The 24,031-nt window shown below is 39.5% G+C and overlaps 1 protein-coding gene across 1 annotated transcript in view; it reads left to right on the top strand.

The window, feature by feature from the left end:
* The window catches only part of LOC122808326 (plexin-B3-like), a 2,760,797-nt gene that overhangs the window by 1,503,048 nt on the left and 1,233,718 nt on the right, over positions 1–24,031 (top strand). Inside the window, exon 19 of the mRNA XM_044079291.1 lies at positions 7,440–7,540. Coding sequence (XP_043935226.1) covers positions 7,440–7,540 — 101 coding nt within the window. The remainder of the gene's footprint in view (positions 1–7,439; positions 7,541–24,031) is intronic.

Here is a 24,031-nt window from a genome sequence, read left to right as displayed (position 1 = left end):
GGAATGGCCTAAGGACTGTGTCCTGAAGTACACTGCTAGTAAGGTGTTTTGGTGGCAATACAGCAGGCCACCATAATTTCCTGGATTCTATTTGAGACTGTTCACTATGCTGTAAATTACATAGGGATTAACTTTTATCTGGGATGGTTTATCTGTGATACCAGAGTATGGGATGGTGTTGCATGGTTTTGCAAGGTCTAAATATGTGGTATGTACTGATTTGTCCTCATTCATTGCTTCAGTGATGATCTTGAAGAAGCAACCAGGTTAAGTAGGCAGGATCTGCCCTTGACAAATCCAAACTGACTTGGGTCATGAGTGTGTAGATTACCCTTCTCCTTGTTTATTAATTCCATAATAGTCCTTTCTATAACCTTACAGATGAGGCTCATCAAGACTTATGGGACTGTAATTTCATGAGTCCGTTGACGCCCCATCTTTGTTTAAGGAGATGACAATTACTGTCCTTCATTCATCTAGAAAAAATCCTGTTTGGAGGCAGAAATTGAACAGTTAAAGAAGGTTTTCCTTTGCCTGACTGGCTATTTTTACCTCATAATCTAGCTTTGGCTGATTTGATCAGGGTCCAGAGTTCCCTGTTAAGTTTAGAAATAACTTTTTTTTAGAATCTTGAAAGCTACATTTTTATATGCAATAAGTTTTTTTTTTGTTATAGGGCCTGCTTATATTTGGGATGGTTCGCATAGTTTCTGTGATTTATTTTTGAATTTGGTGGTGTATTTACTTGCATTTACTTTGGACGGGGACAGATGCATCTATGCAGCTGTTAACATCTGCATAGAATGTAGTGGTAAAGGATTCTGCATAAGTAGTGGGGTCATCAAGTCAGAAGAAGCTGTTGAATTTAGCCAGGTCATTGCTCTGTTTCAGTAGATTAGCATTGGCTTAATCCTGGAAGATGTTTTTGGCTTCATCCTTTAGTCTCATTTGTTTATTTACATCTTAGATCTATAGTTTTGCCAGTCAGTCATAGGTTCATAGGTTCATACTAGGCTATCTGCCCTAGGGCATTTATAAGCCTAGCCAGAATGTGTTTGGCTTTCGCCACCCATTTTAAATTTATTTTGCTATGCCCTTTTTCGAGGTTAGTATACTATGCCTCTATCTAACAGTGACACAGAAGTGATACGATCTCCCATCCACTCATCAAGATTCCTCTTGAAGAGAGGCAATGAGGGACTCTGCCTAACCTGGACTGGGATTTTATTCCAGAGTGAAGGGAGCCTCTGGGTTATGAATCTGTCCCTCCAGCATGTCCTATTTATTTCAGTGCTGAGGTTCAAGTCTCTCGGCGTAGCTGGCTTGGATGGATTGATTTTCTGAGGTGCAGCATGTCCATTAATTCCGGGTTGGACATGGCTTTATCGTCAGGCACAGATCTCCTCTGAACAGGTGGTATGCCACTGAGTAGAGCTGGAGTTTCTTTAACCGGGCAGCATATGGCATCTGTTTGAGCCCTTTGATCCTCTTGGTGAGGTACTTTTGGGGTCTTTCCAGTTGCTGCAGGTGTCTGGTAAGGTACATCCCAAAGGGGCATTGTACTCAATTATGGGCCTGATGAGGGATGAGTAAAGAGGCACGATGACCTCCCTGATCTAGATGTGAATCCCTTCATGATTAGGTGGGCTATATAAAATGATTTCTAACCACTTTGGCCACGTGGTTGTCGAATGAGAGATTGCTATCAACTTGGGTCCCCAGGTCCCTAATTACTTCTTCTGTACTTAATGGATTTCCACCTATGTGGTAATTGTGGGCACTTTGTTTTTGCCAAAGGGGATGACTATACACTTTTTGGCATTTAGCTTGAGGCCATGGCTCTGGCACCAGTTGTCTGTTTCTATGAGGCCCTTTTGGAGGATGCTTGTGTCGGCTGGAGAGTCGATTATGGCACCCAGTTTGCAGTCATCTGGTCAGCCACAGTCCTTCCGTGTTGGCCTGTACCTCCGAAATATATACCGAACAAGAGAGGTCCCAGGACTGAGCCTTGTGGGACACCACTTGTAACTGGTTTGGAGTCTGACATGGCTCCAGCAATTCTAACCATGTGGGTTCTGTCCTTGAGCCAGTTTGCAATCCATCTAGTGACATAGGGGTTTATATTTAAGCTGGTGAGCTTATCTATAATGCCGAGTGGGGGTTGTATCGAAGGCTTTTTTATGAGGTCCAGGTAGGCTGTGTGGACCACCTTCCCTCGTCAATGGCCTTGGTGACTGTTTCAAAGAAATCAACCAGGTTTAAGAGGCAGGATCTGCCCTTAACAAAGCCGAACTGGGTAGGATCCAGTGTTTGTTGGTCCCCAGTATCTTTATTTATGAGGTCCATGATGATCCTTTCCATAGCTTTGCAGACCAAGCTAGTCAGGCTTATGGGGCGATAGTTTCCAGGATCCGTTGAGGCACCACCTTTATGGAGAGGGACCACTGTTGCTGTACGCCACTCTTTGGGCACATATCCTGTAGTAAGGCTGAGATTGAACAGTAGTTTTATGTTTGGGTTTAGCTCTTCTTTGAGTTCATGTAGGGGCAGGGACACCATCTGGTCCCATTGATGCTGTGTTTTTGCTTTGGAGGGCGGCTCTTACCTGAGCATCTGAGATGTCAGGGGCAGCACTCTGCTGGGATAGATATTTGCCCTTTTGGTGGGAGGGAGTTTGCTCTGAACCTGTCAGCTAGGATGTTGGCAATGTCTGTGGGTTCGTGTATTTTTGTCATTTTGGACTAATTCTGAGCATATCTGGGAATTACCACCCAGGTTCCTAACATAACTAAAGAAAGCCTTGTGATTATCCTTAGTGTCCTGTGCAATTTTTCTCTCGCCTTAGACAATTTTGTGTATGCCCGTAGTTTTGCTAATACTGATCAGTGATGCCTTCCCTTTTGGGATTTTGCTTTATCATTTAGTAGCTTCCTCCTTCTATTGTATAGTTTGTTTATGGCTGGGGTCCACCAGACAGGACGTCTGCCTTTGGAGGATTGGGTCTTGGTTTTATTTGGGATCGCATGATCCATGCATTCCTGAAGGTGTTCATAGAATGCGTTTATAAAGGATTCTGCGGTCTGGGCTGTATTTTCCACAAGCCGGGGCTTTGAAGGATCCCACCTCAGTTTTGGGGAGTGTAAATTTTGCTTTAGAGAAGTTTTTCACTGTGGTTTTCGGGGCAGGGGGGTGGGGTCGGGATGTGAATATCCAGTGAGATTAGTTTATGGTCTGATCTTACCAGTGAGGGATACACTTCTGGTCTGGAGCATAGAGTCCCCATGTTGGTGATGATCAGGTCCAGTATGTTTTCCCCTCTTGTGGGAGTGGTAACAAGTTGTTCCATAGCATTTGAGTTTATAAATTCTAGGAACCTTTGGGCTAGGGTGTTGGAGCTAGAGTAATGCTCCCAGTCTATGTTTGGGTAGTTGAAGTCACCCAATATAATGGTGTTTGGAGAGACCTTCATATTTTCCAGTGTTCTCAGGAAGGCCGAGTGGGGTTCCTGGTTTTGGGAGGGTGGTCTGTAGCAGGCTATAAACTGGAAGGCAGTTTTACCCACTGTTAGTTGCACATGGATAGTCTCTGATGCTTCGTGCTTTGCCACCAACCTGGAGGTGTGGGGGTATCTTTGATGAATATCGATACTCCCCCTCCTTTTGTGGTTCGGTCCAAGTTTTGGGGCAGCATAGTATGAGGTATAACCTGGTAGTGCTGGGGTGCTCTCGGGATCCCTGAACCAGGTTTCTGTTACTGCACAGATATCGATGTTCTCCATGCTAAGGAGAGTTTGAGTCGTGCATCTTGAGGTTTAGACTTCTGGCGTTGAGTAGCATTACTCTTAGTTTCTTATCCCTTGTGATACCTATGGAGGTGGGTTTGTCTTTTGAGCCTTGCCTAAAAAGGCACTATGGGGGTAGCAAGAGCCTTTGCCAATATCCGAAAGCCCAGGGGTGACAGGTGCAAGCCGTCCCTAGCGAAGCATCGTGGCTTGTCGAGCATATCATCCCAAGCTGACAGGCATTGGATCCCCTTTGAATGACACCAGTACTTAAGCCAATTGTTGAAATTGATCATCTTGTCTTCATATTGTGGCATCATTCTTGGTGAGGGTAAGATGCTACTCAAGGTCAGGGTCATACCGGCCTGGGCTACATGTTTAGAGAGCTCCTTTATATCTCTTTTCATGTAGTCCAGGGAGGTACGTCTCAGGTCATTCACACCAGCATGGACAATGACTGAGTCATATTTGTACTTGCTTTGGAGTGACCTGAGTGCTTGTGTTATGTGGCGGATCCTAGCACCTGACAGGCTGCTCACCGTGACCCTCTCCTTGTTCAGCCTGGTGAGCGGGACATCAGTGTGCCTGACGATAGTCACCTATTACAAGTGTATCAGGTGTGTTGTTTAGTCTTAAGGGCTGTGACTGTTTGGCACACTGGCTTTGTGAGATATGTGTTGCACGTGTTTTGTTTTGGGGTAGCGGCTGCTTGGGTGTCTGCTTTGGAGGTCTCTGCTGCTTGGCAGATCTTTATTTAGAGCCTCGAGTATGTTTTTGTGTGATTATGTGTTTGGTTTGCTGTCGTGGTAGGTCTATGTGAGACTGGAATTGTAGTGAGTATGGTTTCCTTCTCCTCCTGACTGGTTATGCCAGTACTGAGTTGAGAGAGCTTAGCCTCCAGTTTGGCTATATGGTTGCATCTCTCACATGTGTTGGAATTTGTTGGGAGGAGAGAGGGTTGTCTGTGTACATGAGGCAGATGTAACATTGCCTCAAGATTCCCAGATTCACCAGCTGGAGCGAGAGGAGATTGACAACTGACCTTTGGACATGCTAGAATAATATTGGGAATTCCTTAATAATTGAAAACCAGGGCCAGTGGGGAGTGAGAGTGTAGTGCTTTTAATTTTTAGTGCTGACTTATATAATTGCTTTAGTGAGCAAGTGCCAGGTAACTTAAGTGCAATGTGTTACAGGTAACTTAAATGCAAAACGACAAACAGTAACTTTCTTTCAAGTGAAACAAGGAAATAAGTACAGTAAGCAATGCAGATATCACTAGTGAGCCACAGAAGCTGAGAATAGGTGGAATTAGTGTTCCAGGGAAATAACAAGCAAACAAACAACAAGCATATAAACAAAGCTATATTCAGCAGGCCTGGATCTAGTCTATGCTACAGCAAACAAGGTGTACCAATTTCAGTAAGATACAGTTCAAACATTCAGGCACTATAAACCTTTAACCAGAAATTCCCAGCTCAGAAGGGCAGAGTCCAGCCTCTTCTCCCACAAGAGTGCAGACCACAAACCTTCTTAATGTAAAATAACTGGCCTGAAGCCCAAGTGCCTAAACCAGAACTAATACACTTTAAGAATAACAGACACTGGGCTCTCAATCAGCAGTTCCTGCACATCATGCTGTGTAGACAACAGATGACACACAGTCGATTCTTTATTCATTATCATTGATATTAATTACTGAATACGTAGTTTCTACTCCTGAGGTTTTCATGGTTACTGTTTTCTTTGTTTTAATATATATTGATTGAGACAGTCATCTATCCAACTTGCTTTGCAACACTGAAGAAGATACAGAGTTGAATTTTTGGTATGCATTCTGAACTAGACAAATATCAAAATGTTTTTCAATCGATGGAAACTTTAATATATTCTAATTAAAAAAATTGTTTTAAGTCAGTGCGAAACTATGATACAACTTTACAATACACAACAATCATCTAAAAACGAACAAAACTATTGCATTATTGATGCATACACTGCCCAGGGATAAAGGTGAAGACCATCTGGTGCAAAAGATTTGGCTTGTTGCCCATCTCTGTCAAGCTGTCAACCACGGAATCCCCTGCCTGAAACCATGCAGTTACTACTTGCCACTGACTAGCAACATTTTGTCATGATATTTGTGTGTACTTAAGATGGGAGAATCTCACTAAACAGCTGCAGCATTTTGGCATAACATTCAGGTGCCACCTGGTGGTGTAAACTTAAACTTTGGATCTAGATGATTGGAACTGGAGTCCGGTATTATGCAAAGCAAACAAAAATGGAGCTTTTCTCCCTGGGTCTTCACTGAAAAGGTTTATTACCCAGTCAGACTTTCCCAGTAAACTAGGACAAATAAATCTCATGGTTGAAGTGACACCCCAACCCCATGTGCAAAAATGGAAAAAAGGGGTTGTGGATGGATTCAGGTGCCACTTTTGACATGATGGGAGGGTTTAATTAAACAGATGTAATTTTCAAATGTGGAAGAGGTTGTGAAACATCCTCACAGTGTCCTGCTGCATAAGGAAGAGTGATGTCCCTCTTAGCTTGTTCACGTCAACTGGAAGAGTGGCCATGTAGTAATTGGCCTTGATCTTTTTTACCATGGTCGAGAAATTCCTAATTTGTTGCACACGTAATGTATTTTTGATGTGTCTGATTTGGGTCCTAGGCTGGCATGACAGTTTCACAGTCTCCTTACATAGTCCTCTGAGGTGTTTTAAACACACTAAAGTCAGCAATGATAGGGTGCTTTTTTTTTTGTAATTGCCAAGCTACAGCTGTTTGCCTTCCGAGCTTTCAGGTTTGTCTTTATTCAGTGTTAGCCCAGGTATTTTGTTACGGACTCTCCACACTGCTATGGAGCCTGTGTGTTTGATTTATTGTGATCAGTGGGAGGTCTGCATAATATGGTTGTTTTATGCTCTTTTGGTTTTGTTGAACATATGGCTTATTTTGAGATACAGGCAATGTTTTTATATGTATCTGTGTACGTAGTGGTAGGTTGTGTTTTTTTCTCACAGTTTGGATTGAGGTTTAGAGTTTAGTATTCTAATACGCTTGCATCTCTCATGTATTTATGGCCATGTCAAAAAGGAATGTCTTGTATGAGGTACTTATGCTACTAGTGATTGCCATGGTTTTACAAATTTTTGAAAGTTTGTGAACTGCCTCCATACTAAATCAAAGCAAGAGCCTTTCAGTGTAACACTATAATTTAGGTAAATGTGCACTATTAGTTAAACCCTAATTTTACCTTTGTTAAAGGTAAGTAACTGTTTTGAATTAGCTGCAGATAGGATTTGTAAAGATTTGCTCTTTGTGAGACTTATGGTGTAATAAAGCTTTGTAATTAGGCCTTAAAGTGGAGCAAACCAGTTTTGCTAAGGATATGTATCGGTTCTGTCATGTATCTTGTTTCAGAAACTGATAAATTAAAATGCAGTTACTTGAAATGCTGCGGGGAGAGTATTAATATCTGAAATATTTCTGTGTGTTATTTTGACTCCTGCTACAGCAATATAATTTTCTTTTCAGATCGTAAGTATCACTACAAATCAAATTCTTCTTCACTAACACATTTATTGCAGTATGGAATTGAACTTTTCTGGGAGGATAGTTGAGAAGAATTATTGCTGTTATTATTTTGCAGGCGGAAGAGTAAGAAGGCAATGCAAGACTACAAGAAGGTATTGGTGCAGCTGGAAAACCTCGAAGTGAGCGTTGGTGACCAATGCAGGAAAGAATTTACTGGTATGAAACTGCTATCTGAAGTAGAGGGTTTATGGAAACAGATGACAGAAAAATATTTGCTGCGACCAGTCAGTCTGAGGGTTACTGTGAGGATTTTTTTTCTAGTGGTTGTAACAGTTGTAGAATTTGTCATTTATGTTTGATATAAGATTCTTCTGTGGCTCCATCACCTGTGTCGTACGTAAGGATTTTCTTGATAAGTTTCACAATTCAGGCAGTCGTTTAGGTTCTTGGAATGAAGCATCGAGGATAGGTGAGATGAAGTGTCACATAATTTTATACAAAGCCCAACTGTTTTGAGTGAATCAGTCTGTAGTGGGCACTTCTCAGTATACAGAAATCCAGTAGTTAATGAAAATGTAGCTCACCAGATTTTAGTCCATCGACTAGTGTAGAAATATCTAATGTGCACATATAGATTGTCTTTCACTTTTGAAGTATATATCTTAGTCCATATTTACGACAGCTAATATTCAATGGATTTTGCAGGGATTTTTTTGGCTATTGGAATACTTTGTTGTCTCCATTTATCATATTATATTTGTAATTCAAGCATTTAGGATAAAGTGCAATCACATAATTTTTAAGTGGTCGCTGAGCCAGATACCTTTTTTCCATTTGTATATGTAAATATTGTTTCTAGTTATAAATCAGAGCCAAGATTTGAAATTTATTAATTTCACATCTAATACATCATTGCATTTTCATTTCTCCCTTTCTAGGAGTGAGCAAATGTTTTTAACCATGAATAATTTTGTGTATAGTGTACTCAGTTTTGTATATTTTCTTAGTTTTTAGTGTTTTGTTCATCTAGTTCTTGAAAGTCCTGGTCTTACATATGTACTCCTGTTTAATCCAGCACACTCCATATCATCTTATGTAGTTTTCTGTCTTTGTTACCTTGTGTCCTCAGCTCTAATTCTCAGATTTCCTTCATGAGAGCAGTCAGTTCATGTGTTGTAGACCATAGGAAGTTTTATAGACACTGCCAAACAAATATTTTAAATGTTTGGGATCTAGTGATAACTTTGGGGAAGTCTACAAGTTATTTAGCCACTGTTTTTCAGATATTTGATTTCTTAACATCATTGTCATCTCTCAAGTTGGTCATGCTTTTTGCTTTCTTCTTTGAATCATTTATTGCTGCATGTAGTATATTACTGTTTGTACTTGCTTCTGACAACTGGCTTCAGCAAATGGTCTGCTAGTCTGATCTTTGTCATACTTCTAAAGTATGTAATAATCTTCTTTATATTAAAATATCCATTTGTTTTGGATTACATCTGTGTAGGAATTCAGTCCACTTCATTCTTCTTTCCTCCTGTCTAACTTGTTCCCAAAATAGATACTAATCGTTAATCCAAAATTTATGTAGAAAAGGTATCTCTTAGTTTAATTTTTGTATAGAGATCCCAGTGAAGCACAATTCATATCTCCAGGGTAAGTAATATTTTGCGTTAGTGAAACAATATGAGCCAAGTACTCCTCTGTGTCTTTTGACTTCTAACTCTTGGGACCAAATGTTTAATTTCTGAGTTAGTTTACTATGACCCTGTTGTGTCAGTGTTATTTTCCATTTAGTATAATAATCAGGGTTTTAAACTAAGTGTGCTAATCTCAGCTGAGTTATATTAAAGTAACTTTACTAATGTGATAGCTGAGTTATATTAAAGTAACTTTACTAATGTGATAATGCTATCCCTCCCTGATCAATAAGAAGTATACTTTTATTCTGGATGACCCCAGACCTATATCCTCCTAAATAAATTTCCATATCTCTTCCTAGAGAATGCTCCAAAGCTTTTTCTTGTGGTCATAAATAAATTCTTGTCCTTAATACAGTATTAGAAATAAAAGTAAATGTCCCAAGTGGTGGAAGCAGCCCAGTCCAACCTAAACCAAACTAGGGGAGCCAAGAGCCACCCAGTCAGGACAAACAGAACAAATGCCAAAGGGAGTAAGCAGGTTGTGGTTCAAGATTGAGAGTAAACCTTACCTTCTGTCCAGATGTCCTGAAGTTTTCGGATTGGATCCCTTCAAATCTTTGAAATAAGTCACCCTGTGTCTGTATTCGTTTAAAGAAGTTTTATTCAGATTAGCACTTTTGTCTTACAGACTTCAGTTCAAGAAAAAAAATTAAGTAATAGTGGATAATTCATTGCTGTTTTATTCTAATTTCAACAAAGGAGCATGGTAGGAGCAGTTGTTATATTAGACTTTTAATTGGTTGTAATTGAAGCTTCATGATTGACTGTACTTTCTTGCTACTAGTTTCAATATGCTTTTCAGAACTAGCCTTTTAATTGGCTGTAATTGGAACTCCCAGATTGGTTGTTCTTCCCTCACTACTAATTTGCATAAGGTTTTCTGAACCCTTGTAATTTAGTGGGTCTTGCATCACCACAGCAGTGTTCCAGCTCATTTGCTTTACATTGGTTTATGTATAATTTTTATTTGGTTTTCAAGTGAATACAAAAAATAAACCTGTTTCTTTCTATTTTAATTCTCGAGCAGTAATGCTACTGTTGTGTGCACCATTCCAGTACTAAAAAGGACTACCTTTTTACAATTTTTGTGTATTCAGTACTGCTCTCATTATGAAACTCTGTTATACATGCATGATAGTTTCTTTAAAATTTATTTTATAGGTTGAGGGTGAAGTGGCTGGTTTCAGCTCTTTTTGTGTGCCACCCTGTTTGCTTTTAAGTTATTTCATTAGAGAGTGCACGTATATATATATATATATATATATATATATATATATATACACACACACACGCTATTAAAGCCAACAACTATGTTCTAATCTCGCATTGAAGGTTGTACAAAGCCTGCTTTTGCTGTTTATTTTCTGTGGTTAAAAATACAAAAAATACCAAAACTCAAAAACATTTGCTAGTTTAGAACTGTGATGGTAGTAGAGCATGCTTTTACAGGGCTTTGAAAAAAAAAAAATGAGTGTGCGTCAGACCTTTCTTAACAAAGCAGTAGTGGTTAATTAGCCCTGAAAGTTGAAGTGCTTTTGCTCACATGCTGGATCCTAGTTGTAGCTAAAAGTTCCATGTTTTGTGAATATCAAATGTTGCTGAGGATGCATGTGATAGTGGTATTCGACTTGATTTAGGTCAGGATATTTCAAACAGTCATAAAGAGGTGTAATGGTCTTATAAATTGGTACTTGTTCTTTTGCAAAATGGTGCTGCACCCTTCCTAAGGATAAAGGGAGGCATTAACTAGTGGCTGTTTTCTCTGAATGTGGTAATGATTTTATTGGGGTGAGCAGCTCATTTGAGCCAAATATAGACTACAGCTAGAGGGAACCTTTTGCTGTTGGTTGGAGCATTTACTCATTACCTAAGTCACTGACCATAGTAAAAAATCTTGTCAATGTACGTGTCAACAGGTAAATGCACTAGCCCTAGTATATTAAACCTGTCAGAAAAACAGTGATCATCCTAAACAGAAAAAAATTAGATTACAATGAAGTCACTCCAGAAAAAAGACACTCAACACAAAGGAGGAACTGTGATTTTTTGAACACTGGAAACCATTGAAAACAGGAGTATGGGCTGTACAAGTGAACAAGCAAAGCAAACACAAACAAATAATTCTCACAAATTTTTTCATTCCAAAGAATAACATTAGTTGCCATGATAGTCACATCCACAATTGAAATGTTAGTCAGCTGGTAGAAATGGAGAAAATCTTTGGTTGGGCTAAAACCGATGTGGGATGCAGGGCTTAGTTCATCTTCTGTCAGTCCCTTGGTAGCGGTTCATTTCCTTTCAATGTCTGTCATTTAAAAATGAATATATCATTTTCATGGGCCCAGATAAAGTCCCGACTGTGCAGGTGGATGAAAAGGAACAATGTAGCCCTTGTTTATAGGCAGAAAATGTTTGGAGTGGAGCTAGGAGTTATAATTAGTTGGGTGGTATACTACTGCATTCCTGTGAAGTTGATTAGCTTGGAAAGTCCACATTCACAGCTAAATAGTACAGTCTATGGTTAAGCTTTTTCAGTTCCAGTACAATTTTTATGGAGCAGCGAATGTTCAGTCTGGGTTTATTACATGTATTCAGACAAATCTGCTATTCCAGCTCTTTCCTCCAGTAAGGCATTCTCCTTCCCATGCAGGTGGGTAGGCCAAACATTTTCAAATATATGGAACTTGTAGGAATTGTGGCTTGCTTTTTTGTGCTATGCTTGGATAGTGCATTCCTTTTCACTTTTTCAGATCTCTGAAAGAAGCCACATTGTGTGTTTCTTGATCTTGTTGACATTTTTGCCAACAGAGAAGCAGTTCCAAAGCATGCATTGAGCCTTGTAGACAATTTCAACATTAGTAGCTTTTGTCCGTAGTATTTTTACACGGGTTGGTGGAAGTGAAGTGGACAGAATTGCTCATATACCTGCAAACTCTGCAGTTGGGGGTTTCACATTCATAGGTGCCTTTTGCTACTAGCTTTGTTTTACAGTCTTTGATTTTCAAGAAGTCCCTTATATTCCTCCCCCTTTTGAAAATAAAAGTGGACCTTGTTACAGCAGTTAAGCTGTTGGTTTGTTACTATTTATTATAACCGAATTATCTTTTATAATTTTTGAATCTTTGTGGTTGAGTGCAAATGTGATAACCATGCTTCTCTTTCTTGTTTTGGTTTTTGGGTCAGTATATGGATAGTCTGAATCCATTGATCATACTACTGAATGGTTTGCGGCTGAAGGGGGGGGGGGTCCCCTGTTGTTTGGAGGTATTTTATGGGATCCAGTATCTTGTGAAGGAGTTTTCCTTCACAGGCCTTGCAAGAAAATCTAAATCATTAAAATTGTTTAGGAAATCTTTCAGCTCTTTGCAATCCCTGTCTGTCCTCATTCTCTAGGATTTTACCCATTTCATTTTGCGATTTCTGGATGCATACTGAAGGCATGTAATAGGAGGTCAACTCTGATGGGTTTTCAAAACAGGTTGTTAGAAAGAATAGTTAACTGTATTTTTTTTACTGCAAAGTCAAATAAATTAAATTGTCTTTACTGTAGTTTGGGATTAATTTTAGAAAGGCACTCAGGCTTCTAAAAAAGTTGTAAAAGTCTTTTACCTCATCACCTTTCCAAGTGATAAATATATGATCAATAAATTGGTAATAGCAAGAAAATTTTGTTGAAACTCAGACCTATGCACATTTTTTCCTTCTCATTTGGCTAGTGGTAAATTTGCTATGCTGGGGTGGTCATTACTGCTTCCATGGTCATCCTTGTAACTTTTTTGTAGTATTAGTTGTTACACTTAAAGCAGTTGTCCAGAAGTAATTTGTAGTAGTTTGCTTTTAGTTTGAGTTCCGCAGGTGCTTCTGTTTTCCTTGTAAGTACCTGTAAAACAGCCTTGATGCAATACAAGTGAGGAAGCACCATAAAAAGTGGCTCCACATCGATGGTAATCACTCAGTTGTCCTGATCTGTTGATAGAGATATGGGGCTCCATGACAGAGCCATCTGTTGCCACCACTGGTCTGTAAGGTGGATCCGCAAGGTATTTGTGTGGCTTAGATATTTCAAAAAATATGGTACTTTTGGGTAGGTAAATAGCAGATACTCTTGTAAATTACTGCCCGTGAGGTCTCTGTGTTGGAGTATTTCCAGAGTTGGATAAATGTCACTGTAGTCATTTTCCAATGTTGTCTAGTCAGTTTTGCAATAGTAGTTGACATCTCCTAGCATATTCTCCACTGTCCTATTGAAAGCAGCAGTGTCTGTCACAAGGGATGCCCTTCCTCAATAATGTTGCAGCATTCATAACATGTGGAATCTCCTACCAAGGATAGCCCAATGAATGGCCAGTATACCACAATCTTTACATCCTCCCAACATTGTATGTCAGGTGTATGCTGCCCAGGCAGGCATAGGGCATAAAGGTGACGTACGTTTGCTCAATACCGAAACCAACTTTGCCTCCAGTCCAAACCCACAGTTAAACATTGGCTTGAATGCTCTTCGTTGGGCTGGTTTCCACTGAATCATTTACAGATAAGTGCCCCACTGGGTTTCCTTCTTTTTTTGTGTACTTAGGGTTCATGTCATCCAGGAAGGGAAAAGTGTCAGTGTGGGAGGCAGATTCCCCATAAAGACCATCATGAGAAGTGTTTGTTCTACTTAGGTGCTTCACACAATCATACCCAGTGTACCATGTGTCAAACTTGTGTACCAAAAACTCTGTGCAGCAGTCTCGTCTTCTTTATCCATTTACTTTGAGAACCAAGGTCTCAAACATTTGACCCAGGGTACCATGACCTAATACACTCACCCACCCAGCGGAAAAACTGCCTCTCAAAAAGAAGACCAAAAAGTCACAGTCTGCCACTGCCACTATCCAGTCTCCATCTGAAGTGTCTCTTGAGGTGGATGAAGACCATCCTGAGCGGACACCAATTTCCTCTGTTATGACCCTGTCTGTGGCTAGCATGGAACTGGCTTCTTGTATGTCTTTGAGGCTATGCAACCATCTGCCAAAGACATTGAGGGGGAACCATGGCTGATGCCCAGATTCTTGTTAGGGAAGATATTCCCTGGTTACCCTTATTTTGTCTAGGAGTGTCTGTGAGCCCTATAGGTTGATCAGAGCTAATGTCCCATTAAAGAAGAAGCAGAAAACCAAACATACCCCTCCCATTGCTAAGAATCTTCAGAGAGAATGGCAGGACTTTACCCAGGGTTTGTTCATTGCCTTGATGCCCCTCAGGGTTATCTATTCTTACTTTTTGGGCATCTATTCTGCCCAGAAGGAATATGGAATTGGATTCTTCAGATGAGTAGGCAGGTTCAGTAGGTGAATCTGTGGTCTGCTTCTCACAGATTACCTCATCTTTAGACTATGTGTCTGAGTAAAAGGATTCCTTGAGTCCTGATTCCCCCTTTGAGGAGTTGGCCTTTGGGGACACTGTGGATTGCATGATGGAGCATTTTAAGTGGGATTGCTCTCAGGTCTGTTATATTCAAAAGTGGTATTGTGAGTTGTTAAAATAGACCTCCAGAGTTAAATGCTGTTGGTCGTCTAGTCAGGATATTGGTTCGGTTCAAACAGCTTTATTACATACAAACACATCAGGATTGAGGCTTAGTAACTTAAACTTAGATAAACTTATAAACTGACTACTGCACTCGTGCATGTTAACACTCTGGCTGTTAACTCAAAATGGCACTGCTGCCTGTACATGCACTCTGTTTATACACACATGCCCTCACTTTGAAATGTTTCTTAAAGACACAACACACAGCCTGTTTTACATCCTCCCTCTTTGAGAAGCAAGTCATGCACAGTAATAATGACAATTATCATTGACATGCAGTTGTACAGAAATAATCTTTTAATATGCAGTTACACAGAACTAATTACAAGTGAAACAATCCTATCTAGGTTGCTGTGTATTTTACACTATGTCCGGATGTACGACATGATCCAGAGCATTTCTCCCCGGGCCTCCACTGAAAATAGGCTCTGTCCTAGTCGGACTTTCCCGGTCAACAAATGTTAAGTAAGTCTGACATAAAAATTAGGACTGGGTTTAGTAACAAGGAGACTTCTTTCAACTTCAGGGACATCAACAGGAATAGGTCCTGAAACATGTACTTTAACAGGAACATCGTCTGAATTGTTCTGAGATCTTAGGTTCATAGGTGGGTACTAGGCTATCTGCCCGAAGGCATTTATAAGCCTAGCCAGAATGTGTTGGCTTTCGCCATCCCCTTAGATTAGTTTGCTGTGCCTGTGTCCAGCAGAGCCACTGAAGTGATCCCCAAGGTAAACTTTGTTTCCCATCCACTCGTCAAGGTTTCTTTTGAAGAGTGTTAGCGAGGAGCTCTGCCTAATGTAGATTGGGATCTTGTTCCAAAGCATGGGAAGTCTCTGGGACAGGAATCTATCCCTCCAGCACATGCTATTTATTGTTGTGGTGAGGTTTAGATCCCTAGAGCTTGTGGCTCGAGGGGATAAGGTTTTCTTTAGGTGGAGCATGTCCATCTAGAGTCTGTATCACAGATACAGTACTGGAATATCTATTCAGATGCCAGAAGATGATGCTTGCGATTTCTTCTGTATTCTGTATCCTCAGATTCTACTAAGTAAGATCTCGGCTCTACACATACACCTCTAACTCGACCAATTAGATCAAAACTTTTCGCTGTTTGTATCCTCACTGTCTCTCCTTCTTTCAGTGGATGAATAAATCTGCTCATTTTAGCATAGTTCTGAAATATGTACTTTTTGAATAGTTGAGTTTTGACTGCTCTGGTGTTTAGCAGTAGGCACCAACAAACTGGAGCTGATAAGCCAGGTTATCCTGGTGTGCCTAGACAGAAGTCTCTGAGCAGGTGAGCCAAGTAAATTGTCATGGGGCATATTTCCGCTATTAAGCCAATTCAAGAAAACATCGGTATTGTCACGCGTTGACCTCTCTAGTACTCAGGACTACTGGTAACATGGATAAAATCCCACTCTTTTGCAAATTTCTGAAATAGCTGACTGGTAAACTGGGCACTGTTGTCAGAAATATCTTTGTGTGGATTACCATGGATTGAGAAATGACGTTTCAACTTAGTAGGTTAGGTAGCAAATCAATCTTGAACAAATTCGAATAAGTCTACCAACACTAAGTAATGTTGACTATTCCACTCAAATATGTCAGTGGCTACTATTGACCAAGGTAGTTCAAGAATCTGGTTTAGCTGAAGTGGCTCTTTTTGAAAATGTGGTTTAGTACTATTGCATACTGAACAAGATGAAAGTACTTTATCGATATCTTTTGACAGAGAAGGCCAAAATACTCATCCTCTCGCCCTTCTCTTGGTAACTTCAAAACCTGGGTGGCCATGATGCAAAATCTGGATGTACTTATGTTGTAAGGAAGTAGGAACAACAACTTTAGGACCTTTGAAAACGATATCATCATCTATCAACAGCTTATCTTTGAAAGGAAAATAAGATGTACCTCTGATGGTACACAATATTGCTTTGACGGCCATCCACCACTGATGAAGTGGCTGAGCTTTTGCAAAATTGGATCAGTCTTTGTATGGTCTCTTAGCTCATCAAGTCTTGTGGTAGAAAACTTACGCACTTCCATGACATCAAAGTCAGAATTTTCTGCATCAAGCTTTTCTGTAGTATTTCTGGGTGATCTGGGTGAAGTATCAGCCAGACGTTTTCCTTTTGTATAGACCATGTTGAAGTTGTACTTTTGTAATCTGCGCATCATTCTCCATAGTCTTGCTGGTGCTGTATGCATAGGCTTCTTTAAAATAGTGACTAGTGGTTGATGATCGGTCTCAATCTGGATAGTTTGGCCATAAATATAATCGTGGAAGTTCAAACATGTGAACACAATTGCAAAAGGTTCCTTGTCAGTTTGAGCATACTGCATCTCCGTTTGGGTAATTTTTCTAGATGCATAGGCTTCTGGTCTATTCGCTTGAAGACGAACTGCACCAAGACTGAACTTTGAAGCATCACAGGAAAGAATTACTGGTTTGTGGATATCATAGTATTTTAACGTTGGTGGACTGGCAAGTTTCTGTTTCAGGTCATCAAATGCTCTTTGGTGGTGGTCCAACCATGACCGGGTAACTTTTTTGCGTGTTAGCTCTTTTAAGGGCACTGATAATTCACTGAAATCTGGTGTAAACCTGCCCAAATAGTTAACCATACCAAGAAAACATTGCAAGGCTTGGACATTGTCTGGAGCTGGCATCTCAAGAATGGCTGTTTGTTTAGAAGGATCTGGTTGCAAGCCTTCAGTGGTAAATAAATGACCAACATAAGTAACTTCTGGTAGCATGAATATACATTTCAGAGGACTTGAGGACTGAGCTTTAGATTCACTTCACGTGCTCTTTCCAGAACGTTGTCATGTTCTGCTTCACCATTACCTCCAACTAGTAAATCATCTACTATTATAGCACACGGATAGCCTGAAAAAATTTGCTCCATTGCATGCCGAAAGACTTCACTGGCAGAATTTATTCCAAAAGGCATTCTGAGAAATCTGCATCTACCAAATGGTATACTGAATGTAGTCAATAATGAAGATTTACAATCAAGCATCACTTATCAAAGTGAACTCTTCGCATCTAAGATGGAAAAAACAGTGGCATTTGGCATGAGGGTAGCAACTTCCTCAGCTGTACGCATAGGATGGTGAAGTCTCTCTAATGCTTTAATTCTCTTGGGTCAATGCATATTCTGATGTCATCTGAGCTTTTTTATGAGCAACTTCCATGGAAGGCACCCATTCAATTGGTTCTGTAACTGGAAAAATCGTACCTTGCTGCACTGTTTTATCTAACTGGACCTCGACTCTATCCTGCATAGCTATCAGAACTCTTCTCGCTGGTCTGACACTGGATCTAACTTCATGGAGTCCACAATGGGAAGTTTACCTAGCTTCTCTTTGAAAAGATCAGCGTACTCTAAGAAAATAGCATTGGTGAAACTGGAACTAGACATGTGCTTACATGATGGACAACTTTGGTAAAAGAAAGCAGTTTCATTTTTAAACAGTCTCTGAGACCTTATAATGACTGTACAGGTCTTTTGACTACATAAAACTGCAAGCTGTAACTGTTCCCAGCTGAATAGCATGAAAGCACTACTGAACCTTCAGTTTGAATCTCTTTACCTCGTTAAGCAACAATCTTCGCACATTTGGCCAAAGTACGTTGTTCACCAGCTCTTACTCTAGCAAATATTTCTGCTGACATAACATTGCACTTTGAACCAGTGTCTACCTTGAGCTCTATGGGTTTACCATTAATCAGAACAGTACAAAACACTTCGTTCTTTGCCAACAAATCCACTGCATTAACCTTTTCACCAACCACTGATGACACAGTCTACATAGAAAGTAGAGTTGCAGCTTTCTATGTGATCAGCTTGCTTTTAGAGTAACCTTTCTTAATAAATGAACGAGGCTTGGTTTATTTACAAAGCTTTTGAAAGTGGTTCCATTTTTTACATTTGTGGCATTGCTGACCAAATGCTAAGCATTTTTCTGTTTTGGACTCTTGATTGGCACCACAATTATGATAGATAATGAGACTTGGCTTGGGTTTTGCTTACTCACTGAGCATGTCCGTTTTACTGAGCTAATCTTAGAACTTGCTGAAAAGGTACAGACTCTCCCAGGGAATCTCTCAGGGGCTGCAGCTGCCATGTGCTTAGGCCTGTTTCTGTAATCCACGTGCTGCATGCGGTCTACGTTTGCTCTTGAGGCTACTGAAACCATGCTCTTATCACTTGCAAGTATATTTGTGTGCCTTTCTGTAAGCTCATGTATTTGACAAATCTGCATGGCTTTCCTCAATGTTAATTCACTGTTTCAAAGCAAAATATTTCTCACTGCAGCGTTAACACCACACACAAGCCTGTCCTTTATCAGCTCATCTTTCATATCACCAAATCTGCATGTTTTAGCTTTGTTTCTCAAGTTAGTAATACATGCTACAAAAGTTTCTCCTGGCTTTTGGTCTCTTGTATAAAATAGGTAACATTCATCTGGGGGTTGCACATTTTTCTAAATTTGTTTCAAGCACTCAGGGTCCTCCCGTGATTCAGTTTTGTATGACAATATGATTGGTTTCTCCTTCTCCTGCATATACTGCTGGTGCATACACAAATGAACGCTGTCTTTCAGTGGCTTCTGACCCCGCTAGATTAAGCAGAATAAATTACCTTGTAAGTGTATCTTTCTCAGAAAAAGCTGCTTGTATAAAAGTATTGTATTCCTGCTGAAATACTCTCCAATTCTCTGCCATGTTATGATCAAACACAAGTGGACTGGGTCTGCAAAATGCCTGTGCCATGCCAGCACACACAGTAACAGACCCTTGGAGCTATGTACAAACATACACACGTACATCAGAAATTTATGCCAGAAACTTGTAATTATGCTCAACAGCACAATAGACTCTTCGAAATAACTGCACTTTGCCAAATAAGTCTCTGTAGCACAAGAACACTCTGAAATCACTGTACTTTGTGAAATCACTGTTAGTATAATAACCACTTTGAAATGGCACCACGTTTTGAATGAACTGTACACAGCACAAGAAACTTTTCAAAATGACTATAATTTGGGAAATAACTCTGTATCGTGTAAGAGACACTTCAAAATGACTGAATTTTGAGAAATTACTTTGCATGCAGTAAATTCTTCGAAATAAGTGTACTGTAATGAGGAACACACTGCAAACACCTTGCACACTCTGAGATACTTCGAACAGCTCTAGTTATACTTTGAATAGCTTTAATCAATGAAAAATAGCTCATATCAAAAAACGTGGTCATTTACTAACAAGAATGCAGTCACTTTGCTTTTCCGTGCTCATTTTGCCCTTTTGTTGTACTCGTTATGATAGTTTGACTTCTGTTGTGTTCGTACTTTTCTTGTGCTCGTTTTACTTTTAACATGCTCGTTATGCAAGTCATAAGTAATTCTGAACACACAAGTATTTTGAATAATGTTCTCAAATATTGTGGTTTTGAACATTTTGCTTAATCATTAACACCTTTTGTGCTTCTCGTTTGATTAATAATGCATTTTGTGATTTGCGAATGTTTCGTATAGTTTTCTTTACAAAATAAACCATTTATGCAAGTCTTAATTACCTGAAATTCGTTTCTGACCTTTTTCAGTCATTTGAGCAGGCTGGGACGAGTCATTCCTCTGTCTAACTGCGCACCTCATGGCTCAAATTCAAGCTTCTTTCTGACTTCTCGTTGCTCAGACATCTTGGTTCTGACACTGTGTTGTTCAGGCACACCAGTTCTGGTACTATGTGTTCAAACATGCCGCTACTGACACCATGTCTCTCCGGTCATTTTTAAATGACAGATGAACAGTTGTGGGTTCGGTTCCAACAGCTTTATTATATACAAACACATTAGGATTGAGGCTTAGTAACTTAAACTTCGATAAACTTATAAACAGCGATTGACTACACTCATACATGTTAACACTCTGGCTGTTCACTCAAAATGGCACTGCTGCCTGCACGTGCCCTCACTCTGAAATGCTTCTTAAAGACTCAACAGACACCATGTTCTACAGATGCCTTGTTGGAGACATTTGCAGCTAACTCTTTGGCTCCTGATTCCGAACCTCCAGCTCCTAAAAAGCCTGACCTCTTTTGTAATGTGCCTGAGGCGTTTTATGTACCTTTACAACTGTCCTCCTTCAGACCCTGCTGTGACCTCTTTTTCTGCTGACAACTCATCCAAGCTTTTACCTTCTTCCAAATTTCTCCCTTCTGATAACCAGTTGGGCTGTGAAGAGGCTGGGGGAGAAATATGTTGTACTTTAGTCTTCTTGGCCATAAGTTAACAAACCCATATGAGTAGGTGTATTGAGTCCTACTTTAGTTAGCCCATCACTCCAAATGTAGTTATGATGCAGCGGATTTATCTTTTAGAACTGCTGCTAAAGATTCACTTCTGAGGAGGCACTCTTGGCGTCGTCTCCAGGCCTTACCTGATGATATTAAGGCAAAGCTCCTAGATGCTCCTTTGGACAATGTCTGTTTGGTATGGCTGCTGCTGACTGATTTAAGACTGTAAAAGACAAAGGTAAAGTTATGCAAGATCTTAAATTTTTGTTTCTCCAATCCCCAATTTCAGATAAACTATTCTAAGTCGGCCTTTGTAGGCAACTTTTTTTAAACAAGGAACTTCTTTTAAATTATCATTTATGACTTGGGGAATCATACATTTATATAAGTGAAAACAAACCATATTGACATAATTTTAGTTGCAAACATTATACGTAACTTATCTACCCAATCATTTTCAGTCAGACATTACATAGCTCATTCAAATCCTGCCTTCTTTTAAACCTCATTCCTCCCCTGTATGTATTGTTCGCACAGTTCCCAGTTTTTCCTATGTAATTTGCTCTTAACCTTTTTCAAAGGTCCCAATTCCAGTTTTATCTCTGTTACTATATTCACTACTACTACTACAGTTGGTTTAGACTTTGATGTGTACTGTGTCTAGGCAATTCCGATTCTGAGTCATAGCTCAGAAAATTATTTCACTTGTTACACCAATTTGCTCACCCAGTGTCTCTGATAGAATAGTCTGCAGGGGAATCTTTAATGTTTGCCAGCTCATTACACTCCCAAATAATATGTTACCAATTACCTCTTGCTTCCCCAATCACTCTTCCAACATATGCTTTTTACCAAAGGAAAGATTCTCAGGAGTCAACTTGGGGTATAACAATACCTATGTAAACATATCCAAGCAAAAATCCAAAATCTTCTAAATTTTGTTGCATATTTGGGAGACGTACATGTATCCAAACAAGGAAACAACAATGGAACCTTCAAAATGCTCTGGAAAAAAACTATTCACAATAAGACTTTGTTGTTGAGCGCTTTCATTCCAAATTAAGGAACTTCATCAGAATAATTTAATTAAAAATACCCATTTTATACAAAACATTAACCAGTCAGCATCTTATACTTGTCACATGTGGAATAGAGAGCAAAAAAGAAAAAAAAATTAACCCGTTTATATCACCAGGTTTAAAAACCCTTATAAAATCATACTTTATAACTTTTTAGTTTCAAAGCTGGTGAAATTGAACACCCATCATTTAAACCTGGTGGAGATAGTGCATCCAACCTAATCTGCCACCTTAGTTCTTTGTCATTCAAATGTGCAACAGTTATTTTACCATAAATATGCCTTTTCACTTGCTGAATAATAAAGAAGCCAAAAGTGTGTGGGATTCAACTCATGGTGCCTGTATAAAGCATTTGTGTTTTTTTTTCTTCTTCGTCTGCAATGTGTTTATATGTACATTCTTTAAATTTATAGATATTTTTCAAACATAGAATGAAGGACATTGCTGAAACTGGACTAGATAAACAACATTTGATGTAGTACAGTAGTAATGCCCCTTGACCTTATACTCTCTGCCCCTAATAATAAACTTCTCAGACTCCATAACATGTTTGCATTGGGTACAATGACCACATTTAAAAGTGCCATTTCTTAATGTTGAATTCCAGTTCTTATTTTTCAACAATTGCTTGACTGACCTGTCTTTTTTTATATGCTATGATGGGGCTATTGCCAAATTTTTCCATCAGTGTAGAATCCATCATTAATAAACACCAACTGTTATGAATCACTTTGGCTATTGCTGCACTATCTAAAGTGTAGGTGGTGATAAAGGATTGCTTACAACTAATACTTATTTCTTCACAATTGTTGTTGCATCCCATCCCCCCAGCCAAAATGGGTTTATAAGTTCCCAACCTCCTTTTAGTGTGAACCTCATTTTGTAGGTCCAGTAAAAAAAAAGTCCAGGTATCCCCTGTTTCGGAACATTGTCATTAAAAACTCACTTTATTTATAAAACACGTCTAAATCCGAAATCATGCGAGCTAGTCGCACTAACTGCCCTTTCATTGTCGATTTTTTTTTATGTTGGGGATGCCAACGCTGATAGTGCAGATAACTATTCGAAAAAGTGGGCTTACGATATATCGTGGAACTGTAACACTGTGTTGGAACACCTTTTTTATTAACCAGTACATTCAGGAAGGCCGTTTCACTTCTGTCATAATTACGTGTGAAAGTTAAAAAAAAAATCAACTGTCCTGTTGATGTGTGCCAAAAATTCCACCAGTTTCTCTTCAGTGTCCTCCCACAAGAGAAACATATCCAAAAAACGGAGATATAAAGACCAACTGTTTTTATACTGGCTGTTCAAAACATGTCTTCTCATTCTGCCCTAACATGGTTTGCAAACATGGGGGCACATGCTGCCCCCATGGCTACCTCTGATATTTGCCTGAAAATTTGACCCTCAAAATACAGGAAGTTATTTCTGAAAACAATTTCCATGAGGGTGCTGATCGTATAAACCCTGTTAGGGATAAATTGGCCCTGAAGTAAACAGCTGATTTTCAAACTACGATAGGCCTTGTGTGTGGGGGGTAACTGTAAATAAGTTCACTACATCAATTGTTACCAAAATACTGTTTGATTTAAACTCCACTTCACTTAATAGTTGTAAAACTTGCCATGAATCTCTACAAATCTGTTTGGTGGTTGATAAGCTTTTCTTACATGTAATATCTAAAACTTTGCAATATAGTTAGATTTGGACGTTTTAGCATCAACTATTGGCCTGAAAGGGGGGTGTTGCACATTTTTGTGCCATTTAGGAATACCGAATATGTGTGCCTCTACTGGTCTATCATTGATCATAAAATCATACATATATGTCCTCCCCTTGCTTCTTTGTGAATTGCGTATCCAGCCTGTCTTCCCAGTCCTTTCTAACCTCCTTTGATTCATATAGTTATCATGCAATATTTTATATGCTGTACTAATTATTCCTTTTTTAATGGCAGCTTCTGTTCTCGATTCTACTAAAAACTCTACCAGTGCTGGTCTTTTGTTTAGGACCCACTATTTCTTTCTCTTTGCCTATA

This window comes from Protopterus annectens, chromosome 8.part0, assembly GCF_019279795.1.
Source record: "Protopterus annectens isolate FY-2018-M chromosome 8.part0, PAN1.0, whole genome shotgun sequence".
Lineage (NCBI taxonomy): Eukaryota > Metazoa > Chordata > Ceratodontiformes > Protopteridae > Protopterus > Protopterus annectens.
This window is presented reverse-complemented; position numbering and strand designations above follow the sequence as displayed.